Below are 15,124 nucleotides of genomic sequence, written 5' to 3'. Positions count from 1 at the left end.
GTTAGTGAAAACTATATTAACCCATTTACGTATATATATATATTAAAAATATTTTTCAAAATTTTTATTCGGTTTTCGGTGCGGGTTGGATTTGATATTGCTTTTCGTATATTACACTTTAAGAATCGTTCGGGTATATAAGCAAGGTATAATAGAGTAGAGACTTTGATATTAGGGTCGATTCCGAGTCGGGTTTCTGAGTACGAATATTTTTGACTAATTAAATTAGGTAACTATTAAGGTAATATAATATATTGCAAACTTTAGAAATAAAGTTTAAAAATAATTTCTGGAATGTATATGGCACAAGTTTATAGTTATGCAACTTGACATATTTAATATAGTTACCAAAATTATATTAAATTAAATTAATATTAAACAGAAATTTGATTAAAAAAAATAACACAAATATAAAAATTAAATTTTTCAAAAAAAAATAAAACAAAAAATATACCCGCCCTTTGGAGGGCGGATCAGAATCTAGTATTGGGTTAAAACATGTAACTTATATAATTGAAATGAGGATAACTATTTTTAGTTATCCTCAGTTTTCTATTTTTTTTTTTTAGATATATAGATCCAATTAGTTTTGTAAAAATGTGCTTTACCTTTTTTTTTAACCCTCCAAACAATATAATGCTATGGGAATCGATGATTAATCTTCGTATTGCAAATCCTAGCTTGCACATATAACCATATGCCATTTTAAGTTATTTTGTAACCATATATTGTTATGAATATATATTTGTAACAAGTAACAACATATATATTATCTAAAAAGATTCGAAAAGTTCAATAATAGATGTGAATTGAATAACAACTCTTAACGGATCCTGATAAAATCAGGTGAGATTAGTCATCGACTCACAACATATCTGGAGATCGAAAAAGATATAATCGTAGGATCTCGATCGCTAGTGTCGTTTTATCCTGTTGTTTTCTTGCTTGGTCCCATGTGATGCATGCTAAAAGCTTTAATTTTAAAACAATTAACAAAAAAGGATTAGAAACAAAAAAAAAATCAAATTTGAAAACAGAAAAGTGATCCTGTTTATAGACCCATACTATAAGAACTCCATAACAGGAACATGACTCGAATCCTATCCAAAGTTTCTCCATGCCTCCCATGTGCTCACTCTTTTTAGTTTTTGTTTTACTTTGCCTTTTTATATTTAAAAGTTCCTTTGTGTGTGCTCTCTGGATAAACCTTGTAGGACTTACTTTTATTTCCTTCAGAATTGACCCAATATCCATGTCAATTTATAGATATATAATAGAGTCTAGAAATGAGGATAACTATGACAAATCAATGAAGAAGTAGCATTACTTTTATTTCTATAATAGAGTCTAGAAACCATGGAGTATAGCCATGTGAATATCTGTAAAGAAGAGAATTGAACAAGACTTTTAGCGAACTAACTAGGCAGTGACTAATCGATATTCAGGCATAGCGTTGTGCTTAGGGAAATATCTTTTATACAACTATGTAGATATTTGACCAAAAAAGAAAAATACAAGTATGTAGATATACTGTGTATATATTATCTTTAAAATTCTCAAATACCATAATGTCAACACCTTCATGAGTTCAGCTGATTACTCTGAAAGCAGGCCAAGTAATAGGTTTGGATATGAAGAATATGTTTACATGTGAGCACTAGTAGCTTACATGTGAATTGGGTGATTCTAATCACATTAGATTGTGTGTTTAGCTTATCTCTTATTATGCATAAAAATCAGCACAAATAGTTGAAGCCAGCATATCGGTTGAAGAAGCACTAACACTACAAGAAAACAGCGGTATTCTAACGGACGTTCCGACGGAAAATGAATTCCTCGGAATATACCGAGGAGTTTCCGAGGAAATTCCGAGGAAACACAAAATTTGGTTTCCTCGGAATTTCCTCGGAATATACCGACGGAATTCCGAGGAAAATTCATTCCGTCGGAATATTTCGACGGAATACCGAGAAAAATTGTATTCCTCGGAAACCGATGAATTCCGAGGAAATATTATAGACGTTAGAGAGCCGTTGGAGAGCCGTTGGGGGATTTTAAAAATTCCGAGGAAATTCCGACGAACTAGCCGTTTGCATCGGAATTCCGTCGGAATTTCCTCGGTCTGTCGGCAGGATTTCAACTATAAATACAAGCACCCCTCTTCCTCTTCATTCACTCCATATCTTCATCCTCCCTCTCACTCTCTTTACACACGAATTTGATTCATAAAAAACATGTCTTCTTCAAATTATTTTCGTTCTTGGATCGATCGACCTCATTTGGATCCAAACACGAGATTGCTTACGGAAGAATACCAACAAGGTATAACTGAATTCATGGGGTTAGTTCACCGACAACCGGAAGCAAAAACAGGTATGTTAAGATGTCCTTGCTCTAATTGTAAAAATAAAAAAGTTATTAAACAGTGGGATGTTTGGACTCATTTATATTTGAGTGGGTTTACACGAAGTTACAAAATTTGGTATCATCATGGGAAAACTGATTATGAACATGGTAGTACTAGCGAACCTCAGCCAGCGGTTAGATTAGAAGATCCAATTAGAACGGATGTAGATTACGGTGTAGGTACTGAGCAGATGGTAAATGATCATTTTAGAGAGGAAGATTTACCCAATGCCGAAGCTAGGAGATTTTATGATATGTTGGATGCTGGAAAGCAACCATTGTACGAAGGTTGCAGAGATGGTCATTCAGCTTTATCATCTGCTACAAGATTGATGGGCATTAAGACGGATTATAATTTGGCTGAAGACTGTGTGGATGCGATTGCTGATTATGTAAAAGGTATTCTACCCGAAGATAATGTAGCTCCTGGCTCATACTACGAGGTTCAGAAACTCGTAGCTGGTCTTGGTTTATCGTATCAGGTAATAGATGTATGCAGAGACAACTGCATGATTTATTGGAGGGCGGATGAACAGCGGGTTTCATGCAAATTTTGTGGGAAGCCTCGTTATAAAGATACGAGTAGAAGAGTTCCAGTACCATATAAAAGGATGTGGTATTTGCCTTTGACGGAAAGGTTGCAGAGGCTGTATCTGTCTGAACGCACAGCGCAACCAATGAGATGGCATGCGGAGCACTCAACAGATGGTGAGATCAGACATCCTTCAGATGCAAAAGCGTGGAAGCATTTCCAATCAAAGTATCCCGACTTTGCGTATGAGAGAAGAAATGTCTACCTTGGATTATGTACTGATGGTTTCAGCCCGTTTGGCAAGAGTGGAAGACAGTATTCTCTATGGCCAGTCATTCTTACACCATACAACCTACTCCCAAACTTGTGCTTGCGACGAGAGTTTTTGTTTCTCTCGATTCTCGTTCCCGGACCAGAGCATCCTAAGAGATCACTTGATGTGTTTCTTCAGCCATTAATATATGAGTTGCAACAACTATGGGCTCAAGGTGCTGAAACATACGATGTTTCGTATAAAGAAAACTTTCAAATGCGGGCAGTACTAATGTGGACAATAAGTGATTTTCCAGCATATGGTATGTTATCTGGATGGACAACGCATGGAAGGCTATCATGTCCATATTGTCAAGATAACACTGATGCTTTCCAACTAAAACACGGAAGGAAAACGTGTTGGTTTGACTGTCACAGGAGATTTCTACCACCAGATCATCCATATCGTAGAAGTAGGAATTTGTTTACGAAGAACAAGAGGGTGTTTGACAGTCCACCTCCGGAAATTCGTGGGAAAGATTTGAAGACACAACTTAGAGATTTTGGTGCAGAAAGGACGCCAGACGTCGGTGGACATGAGCATTTTCCGGTAGATGGTGTTGGAAACCTACATAACTGGCACAAAAAAAATATTTTTTGGGATCTGCCATACTGGGAGGATCATCTACTAAGGCATAATTTATAGATGCGAACGGGCAACATATCATTGGAAGGTTCCAGACATTTTCACAGACGTTGGACGACTTAGCGGAAAACCAAAGGACCGTCGACTTACTGATCAGGAGCGCAGTCATTTGCAAACATATTTACTCACCAACTGCGAAGATGTTCTTCAATATGAAAGGATTTTCATGGCAGAAAAGCGGTTCGAATATAGATACGTCACAGAGGACGAACTAGAAGAAATGAAGCAGAGAGAATTTGGTGGATGGATGTTTACTTATGTGAGTGATGGTTTGGCCAGAGGTGAAACATTTGACGATTGGATACGCGAGATGGTCGTTGGACCAAACTTTGTTGTGAAGTCATATCCGAGATTTTGTACTCGAGGATATGCATTCACAACTCAGAAGAGGAGACGTTCGAGTACGACTTACGATGCTGGTGTTTGTTCTGCATCAGGAGATGATGTATACTACGGACACATAAATGAGATTTTGGAAATCAAGTATTTGGGCATGGTTGGATTGCGCTGTACTGTTTTCTATTGTGATTGGCACGACAACACTCCAGATCGAGGTGTGAGAACAGATGCATTTGGTGTTACATCAGTAAATTCAAGACGGAAGCTGCAATATTATGATCCTTTCATTCTTGCTTCTCAGGCCGATCAGGTTTGTTATATCAAGTACCCCCGGGTAAGGAACAGAGATGATCCATGGGTTACTGTTACAAGACTCAACCCGAGAGGCCGAGTTCAGGGAAGTTCTGAGCTGGAAGACCCACTACAACCAAGCACATCCGGCAACTTAAGTGCAACAGAAGATTTAGGTGGAGTTGGCCTTGTAGTCGATTTAACCGACTTCGGAGAGGAAGCCGCCGTTCACGTAGAGGATGAACTAGTGATTGGAGAGTTTCACCAAGATCCAGATTCAGATTCATCTGGTGATGACGACTCGGAAACAGACTAGCGTCGACATTTTTTTTTTTTTTTTAAATATAAATACCGAGGAAATTCCGAGGACAAATAGGTTTTCCTCGGAATTTCCTTGGAATATATCTTCTCGATTTAGGGATTTGATTATAGATTCCTTTTCCTCGGAATTTCCTCGGAATTTTCCGAGGAAATTCCGACGAAGATAAGGACTTCCTCGGAATTCCCTCGGAAAATTCCGAGGAAATTCCGAGGAACTTGGGGTTTTAAACCGAAAACAACGTTTTACGGATTGAATAACACGTATATAACCTTCATTAAGTGTCTTAACCAGATTATGATGTTTGGAACTAGGAACTTTGGTGTTTTATCCAATAACAAACACTTTTACGATTGCATGAACGAAAACCACACAACATAAGAGAAACACTTATACACTTTAATAAACGGTAAAGGGAATACTTACAATTATTTTTGAAATTGTGTTATTTCATGGTTTATGATCATCTATACAAAGAATCCTCAATGGTATGCATTATAATTGTATAAGAAATGAAATACGGCGAAAATAATCGATGTTTTAAAACCCCAAACCCTGGTTCCTCAGAATTTCCTCGGTAGTTACCGAGGGTATTCCGAGGAATCCTGGTTCCTCAGAATAATTTCATTTAACCGGGTAAACCAAGCCGCCAAATATTTCGCGAAAATTGAATCAAAGAATTCTGAGGAAATTCCGACGGAAATATAAAATATTTCCGAGGAAATTCCGACGGATAGTTTCCGTCGGACGCCTCATAATATTAGGGCGAGCCCGATCTTCTTCCCCATTTCTCTCTTTCTCTCCGCGCCGCACAGTCTCTCCCTCTCGCGATTTCCGGCGACTCCACCGTTCTCTCTCGCGATTTCCGGCGAATCTCCCCTAATCCTCCCCCATAATCATGTAAGAACCCTATCCCACTCTCTTAGGGTAGATTTGTATGGTTCTTAAGTAGATTTGATGATTTTGGAATGAGAATTATAGATTTTTGTTAGGTCGAATGGTAGGATTGTGTAAAATCGAGTTTGATTATGTATTTCACTTGATTTGGATTTTTTTTGGTTTTTATTGATTTTGTGGTTATAAAAATCGAATTTGTTATTATATATATATATATATTCAAAACGTTTTTTGTATATAAAATCTATTTTTTGCATTTTAAAATCATTTATATATTTATTAATGATTTTTAAAATCTATAAAACTTTTTTGTGATTTAAAATCATATATATAATATTTAAAATCATTTTTTTGTGGTAATAAAACGTTTTATGTATTTTATATATAAAATATAAATTTCTATATTTATTAAACATTTTTAATATTATTAAAACTATTTTTTGTAATTATTAAACATTTTCAATATTTTTAAAACTATTTTTTGTAATTATTAAACTGTTTTTGGGGTTTATTAAAACTATTTTTTTAATTTTTAAACTATTTTTTATTTACTAAAACTTTTTTTGTTAATTATTAAACTATTTATATTTTTGTGATCAAAAACTATTTTTAATTAAAACTATTTTTTTTTAATTTACAGGTCTAATGATGATCAGATCCGGCCTCGCCAGCGTCGTAGCCGGGGTGGTATGGGGAGCCAGTCTCGGGGTTCGTCCAGCCATGTTCAGGATTCCGTTTCGCCCCACAGCTCCTACCATAAATCTCCCTCTCCATTACCCGCTCCTGCTGCTCCCGCTCCCGCTGCTACACCCGCTCCTGCTCCTACGGGTCCTCCGGGAGTGATGAGTGTTGCGGAGTTGGTTCGACAGCCCGGTCGTGACCATCTTCCCTATCTCACTGAGTATCCACATGGACATGGTCAAACATGATAATTAAACTTTTATTTTTTTTCCTTAAAATTTGATTGATTATTAATAATTTTTTCTTTTTATTAGGTTCAACCGATCCGGGAACGGGATCAGCGCATGGATCAACCGTATGATGTACTCTGCCCTCGACAAGGGACATCCGACTTTCACTCACTTCCCTCTCGAGAAGCAGCATCTGTGGTTTCGTCAGTTTGCGGTAAGTATTCAAATTTTTTACTTATATTTTTATTTATTAAAACTATTTTTTGTGATTATTAAACTATTTTCTATATTTATTAAACATTTTAAATATTTTTAAAACTATTTTTTTAATTATTAAACTATTTTTTATTTATTAAAACTTTTTTTTGTAATTATTAAACTATTTTCTATATTTATTAAACTATTTTTTATTTATTAAAACTTTTTTTGTAATTATTAAACTATTTATATTTTTGTGCTTAAAAACTATTTTTAAACTATTTCAGCAAGAATTCAACTGGAATTCCGATGATACGCTCTCTATCTATAACCATTTTGTCCATAAAGTTATGGACAACTATGGGAAGCAGATGTACGAGTGGAAGAAGAAGTGGGAAGTAAACAAGGTAGTTTTTAATTTATTAACGATTTTTAATTTATTAAACTATTTTTTAAATTATTAAACTTTTTTTTTTTAAATTAAAAGGTTCTAAAGTTGATGAACGACACGGTCTGAAAGGAGTTGTGTGAGCATTGGGATAAGGAAGAGACGAAAGAAACTTCTTCCACCAACTCCAACAACCGCAGGAGCGACCGTAAAGGGAAGGGCATCTACAAGCATAACTTGGGTGCCCAATCTATTACCACTCTCGCGGATCGCATGGTAAGTTCAACCGCTTTTTCTTCAATTATTTAAGTTTCAGAATTTTATTTTTTATGCATTTTTTCAAATTTCTAATGTTTGTTTAATTTATTTTTTTTTCAAGGCGGAAGAAAATGAGGGCGACCCGGTTGATGATCTCGCCCTAATGAAAAGGGCGTATACCAACAAGAAGACCGGTCAGATTGATGATGGTCTTGTGAGGGACGTGGTCGACCTGGTCCAAACTCAGGTGTACGACGAAGTGTCTCAGCTTCAAACCGATGATGACAATTCGACGGCTTCGACCAACTTGTCCCGGGTTCGAATCAACGAAATCGTTGAATCGGTAAGTTTTTTTTTTTTAAAGTTCAATTTATTTATTTCTTGATTTTTATTTTATCATCAATTTATATTATCTAAATTTGGTTATTTATATTTCAGTCGGTTCCAAAGAAGAAGGGACGTTTGGTCGGTTTGGGTCGTCGCTTCCGGTCGGCTGCTCCTTCTTCTGCACCACCGCCATATGTTGATCCAGAAGTTTTTACGGCTCAGCTGAAGGACAAGGATGATCGGATATCTGCGTTGGAGACCCAGATGGCAGCTCAACAGGCGGGCTATGAGACCCAGAAGAGGCTGAACGAGCAGATGATGGAGATGATGAAGAGGATGTACCCGAACGAGGTGTTCCCGAACATTCAAGACCCGTAGTTTTTTTTTTTTACCAAAAACTCGGAATGTTTTATTTAACTTTGAATATTATCTACTATGTTTTATTTTATGTTTTATTCAATTTTAATTTTAAATTTTTGAATTTAAATTTAAAAAATTTTAATTTTTTTTTAAAAAATAAATTTTTTAAAAAAATAATTTTGTTAAAAAAATAAATTTTTTCGAAATTCCGAGGGAATGGAGTTTCTCGGAAAATTCCGAGGAACTTTCTTCCCTCGGAAAATTCCGAGGAACTTAACGTTCGTCGGAATTTTCCGAGGGAGTGTAGTCCCTCGGAATTTTCCGACGGATCGGCGTTCCTCGGAATTTTCCGAGGGAAAGGCGTTCCTCGGAAAATTCCGAGGAACATATGTTCCTCGAAATTTTCCGATAAACATTCCGAGGAATATTTCGTCGAAGCTTCCGAGGATTGGACCATCGGAATTCCCTAGGTATTTTCCGAGGAACCTTCCGACGAACTTTGTGTCCTCGGAATTTCCTCGGAATTTTGTTTCCTCGGAATTCCGTCGGAAATTTCCGACGGAATTCCGAGGAAATATGAATTTCTGAGGAGATATTTCTGAGGACTTTTTTCGTCGGTATGTCCTCGGAATAGCGTTATTCCGACGACATACCGACGATTTTTTTCTCAGTATCCCGATGTTTTCTTGTAGTGTGAAAATGAAGTCATATGCAGATATATATACATTTTCTTATATTATATGGATGTATTGGTTAAAGACATTAATAACTTCGATCATTGAGTCGTATAGTGTAAAGGAAGTATGTGGGATGGTCTAACTAAAAAGTGATGATACATTGAAACTCATCACTACACAAAACATATCACCTATCAATGTTTTTTTATTTTATTTAAAGTCTTTGGGGTTTTAGCTCTTGATATTGAAGCCTGTCTCTACACCATCTTTTTCCTTTAGATCACGTGAACGCCCAAAAATCTTGACCAACACATAAAATGGACCCCTTTTATGTTCACACACCCAAGACCCCCAACTTTATAAAATTAGGTCAATCTAGCTCCCAAACTTTAATAATTACTCCCATTTGTTGGATTAGCACGTGATTTCAAAGTTTGTAAAGACAAATAGAAGACTTAATTTGAACAGTTTTCAAGATGATTAGCAAATAGGGAGAAATTTCATCAAACCCTAAGATGAATCTGATCTTTTGTTTCGCCCAAAGAAGTAAGAATTGTAGATGAAGCGATATGGTCTTGGTAATGCAGACTTCACACTCCATGTGGTGTGAGAAAGCCAACTTGAGAAGCAAACATAAGTATTCTCTGTATGAACTAAAATAATTCATATATAACAAGAGTTTGAGTTATAATTAGTGAATGAACATTAATGGATTCCCTACATTACATTTTTGGAAAAAAATCTCATGGAAATATGAAAATTTCGATCAGCTGCCAAAAAAAATAAAACTTGAAGTTAAGATGAGAAAACAGAATTTGAAAATGGAGAGAGACCTCCAAAATCACTCACACATATCAAACAAAGAATGATGACTTGTCTTGGTGGAACCCTCATACTTAGATACATTCTCTTTTGGATTACGAATACTACAAGTGGATGTTTCTCGGCCAACACGTCCAAGTTTATTAACAACAAAAGAATATAGACTTTCTGTTCACAGTATTTATTTTTCCTAGATTATTGATTAGTTTTAAATAATATCTGTCATACACGGATCCACAAACGATCAGTTATGCTTTTTCGAGTATCTGTCCGTTTCCATATCTTACAAGAAGATCGGAGTATTCATCTAATTGGTAAAATTAAACAATATCTGAATCCAAAATTAATATTAACTAGGTGGACCGTCCGCACGCATGTGCGGGCATTAACATTAATATTATATTTACAACTATATAATACTTATGTTATATGTATATGGTTAATATAAAAGATTCGATGTTACATATTGATATTTATACTATGTTCATATGAACAAAGAATTCATTAGAACGTTTAGAAAATGATCACATTTAACACTAATCTTAAAACATCAGAAAAATATAATTGAGAAAAAATAAATATTTCACGCATAACCCCAATAAAAAAATCAGCCATGAAATATAAAAAAGAGATTTGAATTACCTTAGATTTATTATTATTAGTTTCATTACAACAGCAAAGATGATTTACGGTTTCCTTCTCTAAGCTTTGAGTCAGAAAAGAGGTAATTCTAACCAAAATATTTAAAGATGTAAACAATCCCCAAAATATAACAAATTATATAATTGATAGGACAACATCAATGAGTTTCAAAGTTTTTAAAAAGCTTTGAGATTACCTTTGGCTCTCAGGCGTACCGAAGAGGATCACGCACAATAAATAAATTGCACTTGATTAGCATACATATCTTATATTATATTCTTGATAAGTGATTTAACTTTATAAAAAAAAATTACCTTTTTCGAAAGGGATTATCAGTTCCTGGATAAACATAGTCGTCTCTTTTTGTTAGTTGAATCACTACTGATGCAAAAATATAGATAGAGATAAAACATGGAGAGGAAGAGAACAAAAATAAACGGAGAAGAAGAATCCCCCATAAAATTACCAGTAATGGTGTTTCCGTCTATGAGTTACTTATTGACTATCATACACCTGCGCAAGATCACATAAGTAGAATTTAAATTATAACGATCAAAAACATATGAAAACTTAAAAGATAGATGCGTGAAACTAATGGGGGTGACGCGATATTTATATAGCAAATTAGTTTAAGCTTCTAAATGACTTAGTTTTCAAGAGAAGCTATGAGATATAATATCCTCTAATAAATTTTAATTCAGCTATGTGATAGAATATCTGCTAATAATTTTTTAAAATATTATGATTATAATATATACATAATTTTGGTAACTCAATCTTGTTATATATATATATATATATTTAAATATTAAATGCATAATATTAGGAAAGAAGACATCTCGTCAGTTGATTGCAACTGGTTTTTGATAAAACAAATCTCACAATAAGGATTTAAATAATAGATAATAAGAAAAGAATAAGGAATTTTAACGTTAAACCCCCCAATTAAGTTTGTTTTGGGCAAAACCCCCAAACTAAGTATTTAACAAAAAACCCCTTAAACTAACTTTATTTAATGAATTAAACTCTGAGGTCATAATTACTATTACTACCAGTAAATCTTTAGTTTAGGGGTTTCTACGATAAGTAAACATAGTTGAGGAATTTTACCATTAAAATGAAAAAAATTCAAAATATTGTAATAGGAGGATAAATTTTCAAAACACATTTTATAAATTAATGTATAAGCTTCTATAAGTGACTTAGAACCTCTTATAATAATTTAAAACGTCTTATTTTTATAAATATATTTATAATTGTATAAATGATTTATAAAGCATGCATTTAATTATTAGACATTAATAGTTATTATGATACTTTATATACAAATATAATTCTTTATATACGAATATAAAATCATTATATCAATTCTAATAAACACTTTTGTGTATTATTTTATGTAATTTATAAATATATAAAAAATTGATCGCATTATTACTCTTTCATAGTTTCAATAATTAGTTACCATAAATAATTATTTCTAATATTATGTAGATTATTTGTAAAGTGGTAGTTGAATTATCATTTCCTTTTAGATATAATTATAATAAATAAAATTAAAATTCATCGGTCAATCAAATTATAACAATTTGAAGAGTTAATTTATGATCAACACGTAACAAAAAATCACTTATGTGACTTCTAAATCAATATATAGTAGGGGTTATATTCTTATAAATAATTTATAACATTATATAAATAATTTTAAAATTCTGATAAATTTATTCTGTAAACAACGATAAATAATTTAAAAATCATATTAATAAACATGTTTGGATTTTGTAATATTTAAAATAGTTATTATATAATTATATTCGAATACAATTAATCAAGTAGAATATAAAACTATTATAATTATCTTATATAAAAATTTGTTCATTATATTTTATAGTTTATAAATATTAAAAGTACTAAAATATAACATTATTAATCTTTCTATAATTTCGAGATTTAGTTGCTATAAATTGTTATTTGTAATATTCTTTAGATTATATGGCAAGTGATATTAAATATTTTTATACTTACCTTAATTTTTAGATCTAATTTAAATAAATAAAAATTAAAAGCAATCGACCAATCAAATTATAACAATTTTTTTGAAATTTAACCTATGAGCGACACGTCATTAGAAATCACTAAAGTGACTTCTATTTTAATGTATAGGAGGATTACTTGTTGAACGTTCCTAGATATTATTATCGCTAAAAGATATTGTATATGAAAAAAGGATATTATATATGCATAATTAAACATCATAAATACTTTGAAATATGTTGTCCATTTTACAAACAAACAAACAAAAATTACACAAATAAAGTCCCATAAGAACTAAGCTCGAGATCTGTTCGTTAATAACAGATGCATGACCTTAGCATATATATAGATTAATTTTCTAGATTATGCCAATATCTGAAAACAGTAATGTCTTCAAAATCTACTGTTTAAAATAAACCATCGATTATATTTAATGGATAGTTGATTAGAATATTATCACAACTAAAAAGGCTTGTCATTTTTCTTTCTTTTTCCGTTTCTTCCAAGTAGCTAAAAGGTTTATCTACTTGAGAAATAATATGAAATAGTATATATATGCGAAAACACTAATATATTCGATATATATTACGAAACTCAATTTCAGACCTAATCACATCTCATTTCTTATCTCTCTGTTTCTCCTTTACCCTCTCTCTTCTTCTCTTCTCTCCTTTGGTAGTGAAGATGGATATGTACAAAGATGATAGCTCACCATACTGTTATTTCCATCCGAAGGAAGAATATGTTGGAGTGTGCCCACTCTGTTTGAACGAGAGGCTTCTGGTTTTAGCTTCGAAGCAGAGATCGTCAAGAACCAAATACTCTTCATCTTCACCAGTCATTAACCTCCCTAAGATCTTCACCTTGAGCTCTCTCCTCAGTCGCCTCGATCTCCGTCACCGCAGGAAATTCCATCCATCCTCCGATCTTGACGTCTCCACAAGCCAAGAAGGTACACAACTTTACACATATCTATAGTATAAATGCGTATCTCATACACACAATTTATGTATATACTTCATATACACATTAATGTTATTTTGATAAACTTTAAAACTAATTCCAATTGGATAATTCCCTTTTTTGGTTTCCTCGGTATGATGATGATTTGATGGCTACGGCTAATTATCATTTATAGTTCTTGAAATTTATGTATAACTATAGATAATCTTAATTGATTTTTTTTAGAAAAGATAATCTTAATTGTCGTACAAATCAATGAATAACTGAAATTTATTTGTTTTCCTTTGTGTGTGTGTTCAGATTCCTTTATATCAATAAAATTCGAAAATGATGGAAACGCGTCGTGGGAGAAGAAAACAGTGTCAAAGGTTTGTGTAGACAACACAAGCTCAGCATGTAAGGAGCAGCAGTCCCTTACAACGAGCAGTACGAGTATCGTTGAGCCTAATAGTGTCAAGTCATCTCTCAGGTGGCGCAAACGTATTGGTCATCTTTTCCATGTCATCAAACTCAGATCAGGATGGTCCACCTCTTCTCGTCATGTGGCATCATCCAAAGTCGAAGGAACCAAAGTGAGGAAACAGGGTTGGATGGTGAGGTCCGTGAGGACCTTGACCAGAAGAAAATCCAGGAAAAGTAAAAGTTGAATTTTTCATATATTTATTTATTACACCTCAAAACAAAATATTTTTTGGTGTTTAAAAAAAAACTCAATTTTTTTTTTCTATTGCCTAGTTTTTTTTTAGTTTAATATTTGGTTTGGTCGTTTTGTCAATGATTGATGCCTCTGTTTAAAGAAGAAATATTTTGAAGTTTTTTGTTGTTGTAAGCAATGACATTGCTGGGTCATTCATAAATTAAATCGTTGAATTGATTAGACTTTTGTAAAACTAGGTGTATTGCATGTAACCTTTTGTTTTTTTTTTCAAAAAAATAGTTTACATATAATTTCTGAAACATATGTAAAAGGGACAAGAGGCTTGCCATTTACCATACTTCTTTGTTGGCATGTGGTCTGAATCTGATAAAAGCCATTAAAAGATGGGAGAAGGGTCAAAATAGCCTTTTATCACTATTTTCAAAATAATAGTATTTCATTTTTTATTGTTTTAGTTTTTAATAGTTTTTCTGGGTTGGGGACGTCCTCTCGTTTTAATGGGGTTTTATCTCAAGAAGTTTGTAACCTGCCAGCAATGTATCTCGCCAATATCTTTCACATTTGTTATTTGCAAATATTAATGAGATTTCAGTAAAAGAAATAGGAAGCTAAAGAAAGCGAGAAAAAAAAAGAAAAGAACAGTGAGTTGCTTTTAAATAAATAATTTTACATGGGATTCTTGGAATTCTTTTATGACTTTTAGTGCTCACCTTTTTTTTTTTTCCGCAAAAGTACTTATCATTCAAAAGAAACATACATGATTCAATACATAAACCGGCGGATGCATGAACAATCCCCAGACACAAAAGCCCACATGAAGGCGGCAACTAGAACCCACACCGGGGCAACTTACGGCAAACAAAACAAAAGGATCCAAGCCGAAACTTAATCTATAAAAGACTACCAACTGCCCAAGAGCCATAAGAGAATTAACTTAGCAAATTTTAAGACTTAGTAGAGGCCAATGATCGGAAATAGTCGCTGCTGCCCATAGCCCGCCACGCGATAATCTCGACCTCCTGCACCTAAGACACCACGACTTTTAGTGCTCACCTTTAGTTTCCTTTTTCTCAATTTATAAAATAAATAAATGAGAGTAGTACAATTTTGATGCAAGAAGAGTCCATGTTAGGTTGTTCACAAT

General features: G+C 33.4%; 1 protein-coding gene across 1 annotated transcript; it reads left to right on the top strand.

The window, feature by feature from the left end:
* Nucleotides 1–12,809: 12,809 nt before the first annotated feature.
* On the top strand, nucleotides 12,810–14,314 carry LOC103873025. The gene is made up of 2 exons (XM_009151456.3): nucleotides 12,810–13,311; nucleotides 13,623–14,314. Exons 1-2 carry the CDS (start codon nucleotides 13,044–13,046, stop codon nucleotides 13,967–13,969), a joined length of 615 nt encoding a protein of 204 aa, XP_009149704.1. The 5' UTR covers nucleotides 12,810–13,043; the 3' UTR covers nucleotides 13,970–14,314.
* Nucleotides 14,315–15,124: the final 810 nt, after the last annotated feature.

The sequence above is a fragment of the Brassica rapa genome, chromosome A06 (genome assembly GCF_000309985.2).
Source record: "Brassica rapa cultivar Chiifu-401-42 chromosome A06, CAAS_Brap_v3.01, whole genome shotgun sequence".
Lineage (NCBI taxonomy): Eukaryota > Viridiplantae > Streptophyta > Magnoliopsida > Brassicales > Brassicaceae > Brassica > Brassica rapa.
This window is presented reverse-complemented; position numbering and strand designations above follow the sequence as displayed.